At 33.4% G+C, this 2821-nt stretch overlaps 1 protein-coding gene across 1 annotated transcript; it reads left to right on the top strand.

Moving 5' to 3' along the window:
* Nucleotides 1-1143: 1143 nt before the first annotated feature.
* On the top strand, nt 1144-2274 carry LOC111368274 (ethylene-responsive transcription factor ERF013-like). The gene has a single exon (XM_022989513.1). It carries the CDS (start codon nt 1144-1146, stop codon nt 2272-2274), a length of 1131 nt encoding a protein of 376 aa, XP_022845281.1.
* The last annotated feature ends 547 nt before the right edge of the window (nt 2275-2821 follow it).

Here is a 2821-nt window from a genome sequence, read left to right as displayed (position 1 = left end):
CAAATATGTTCTAATTGTTACATTATTTTTATGAACAAGAGTCTTTTTAGCTCTTTGAGAATATATATCGACTAAAGTCATCATTCCATCAATTTATCATCGATCGGTGCAATTACTATTTTGTTGCACGTATATTCTCATGTCTTATCTTACACAATCAACACGTTCATTTTTGTCTTTTGAAATGTAAAGCTCGACATCATAAAATATCGTAAATCTAATTCTTACCTAACAAAATTTGTATTGTTATTGAGCGCAATATATCATCTTCAATTTCTCATTCCTCTGAACCTGGATTTCTTAAACAATCACATAATGAGCAAGAAAATAAAAGCATGTGTGTGCCACCTTTTTTTTTTTTTTTTTGCATAGAATACATTTTGTAATAGTAAATTGATGAAAAATGTGTTGTTAAAAAATTAAAAAAAAATCGAATTTGCGTGTAATATTATTTTATTAAAGAACGTGTGATTGAGAAGAAGAAGAAGAAAGAGAAAATTGTATTTTGAAAATAATGAGAATCAAACAATTGCTAAATATATCCTTAAAATAAGTAGTCATATAGAAGAGGAAGAAAGAAACTTGAGTATTTGATTAGATGAAAAAGCACAAGGCATTGTTCTGTTTAGCTAAAAAGTATGTATAAAAATTTAAGTTAAAATCAATAATTAATTTTAGTTATTCATTTTATGAGAATCACAACTTTTATATAGTAGTGTTATTTAAAACAAGTCTATGTGCAGCGCAAGTAATATTAAATTACATGTTTAATTAAATATAAGGAATTATGACCCGTCTAATAGAGCATATGATCTGGTTCTAGATAGCATGATTCTAACTTTTATCGACATTTTAAAAATATATTTCATCAATTTTTATCAATATTTACTAAAAGTTTGATTTTTATCTAAAATAAACAGGGATACATAAATCCATGGACTTGATTATTTTATCCCCACAACTCCTCTCATGCTGAAGATATTCCATATGTCTGATATTAAAAACAAAAGAGCCAAAACAAGCTAGAAGAGACTATACTTCTTTAAGGTCCTTCCAATTCCCTGCATATAAATATAAGCATTCTCATATCAACTCAACACAAGTGAGAAAAACAATAATAAGCCCGTAAAAAATAAAAACAAAATGGCCAGGAAGAGAACTTCTTGTGCATTTGATGAGAAAACTTGTGATGATCATGGGAATGTTGCCTGGGATGAGATGGTGAAGCAGACAGCAGCCTCAGGCGGAATCCGTCGAGCCCGAAAGCGATTTGTTGGTGTTAGACAAAGACCATCAGGGCGGTGGGTGGCGGAGATAAAAGACACCATTCAAAAGATAAGGGTGTGGTTAGGCACCTTTGACACGGCGGAGGAGGCTGCAAGAGCCTATGATGAGGCTGCTTGTTTACTCCGTGGAGCAAATACGCGTACAAATTTTTGGCCTATTTCTCCGTCACCTTCATCTACTCCGGCATTGCCATCGAAAATCACTAAGCTGCTTCTTAGCAGGCTAAAGTCTAGAAATAACGCGTTAGCTTCTTCATCGGTTTCTCCTTTCCTGGCTGATGATCAGGCTCGTGATCGTGATGAACAACCAAAACAGCAGCCTGAGGAGTATAGAGACGAAGAAATAGCTGATTTTTCAGCTTCCCAATTCACTGATTTTCTGAATGATCATCCCATTGATGATAGTATGATCACTAGTACTGATTATACATGCTCATCAAGTTTTGAATCCTGCATAACAGAAACTGACAATTTGGAGAAAAACTCGAGCACCTTACTCCAGCAGACTAATGATCAGTACTGCTCGATTGGAGACGATAACATAGAATTAGAAGAAGAAATTCACAATGAAGAAAACCTGAGTCTTGAGGTTGAGGATTTCCAATTCATTGATGAAATAGGATCATTTAACTTTTCCCCCTTTGAGATTGCTGAGGAGATTTCATTGGAGGGTTATGAAAACGAACCAATGATGCTTAATGAGACGATGAAAAGGAACTACGAGAGGAAGTTTTCGGCTTCTCTTTATGCATTCAATGGGATAACTGAATGCCTAAAGTTGAAGCTGAAATCAGAGAATGCTTTACAACATGAGAGATCTGATCAATTGAGCAGACTTCGAAATGCCTGTAAAGCAAATCAAGAAACGATGAAAACGAAAGATGAAGGCTACAAAACTAAGGACGGGAAGGAGAATTCGACTGATCATGAGAGTGAATTGTCACTTTGGAACTCCATTGATCTCCAACCAATATGCTTCGTTAACTAATAGTCTAGTCAGAGTCGACAATTTTAGTTTTTCTCCATTAATATTGTTCAATCTTGTACGGTCCATCCTAATGGACGAGACATTGAAGTTTTAGAGGTTATGTAACCATTCTTTATTCGGAGTTCATCAGCAAGGATAAGTTAGGGATGCTGATAATGGAACATTAAATTTATTTATATAAATTCCTATTGCAGAGAAAAGCCTTTTTTTTTTTTTTTGGTTAATGATGAATTCTTGTTTTTGGAAGATATGCCTATCAATTAATCAGTTTAAATGGAGATTCCAACATTTTAGTTACCAGCATTTCAAAATTGTTAACATATTGATACCCTTTCATTTAACTATTAAAAAATACTCTACTTAAAAAATAAAAAATAAATAAATAAACCTCCTAATCAAGAGATTATCAAATTTGCAGTTATATCCAATGTGTCCAATGCAAAGAAAACCCATTGACTTCAGATACTTGTTGTCAAATAAATGTTCTTAAGGAACTTGTAGTTGATACGTTTGAGATAGAACATCCAACAATCCTATGTGAAATGGA

This window comes from Olea europaea, chromosome 19 (genome assembly GCF_002742605.1).
Source record: "Olea europaea var. sylvestris chromosome 19, O_europaea_v1, whole genome shotgun sequence".
Classification (NCBI taxonomy): Eukaryota; Viridiplantae; Streptophyta; class Magnoliopsida; order Lamiales; family Oleaceae; genus Olea; species Olea europaea.
This window is presented reverse-complemented; position numbering and strand designations above follow the sequence as displayed.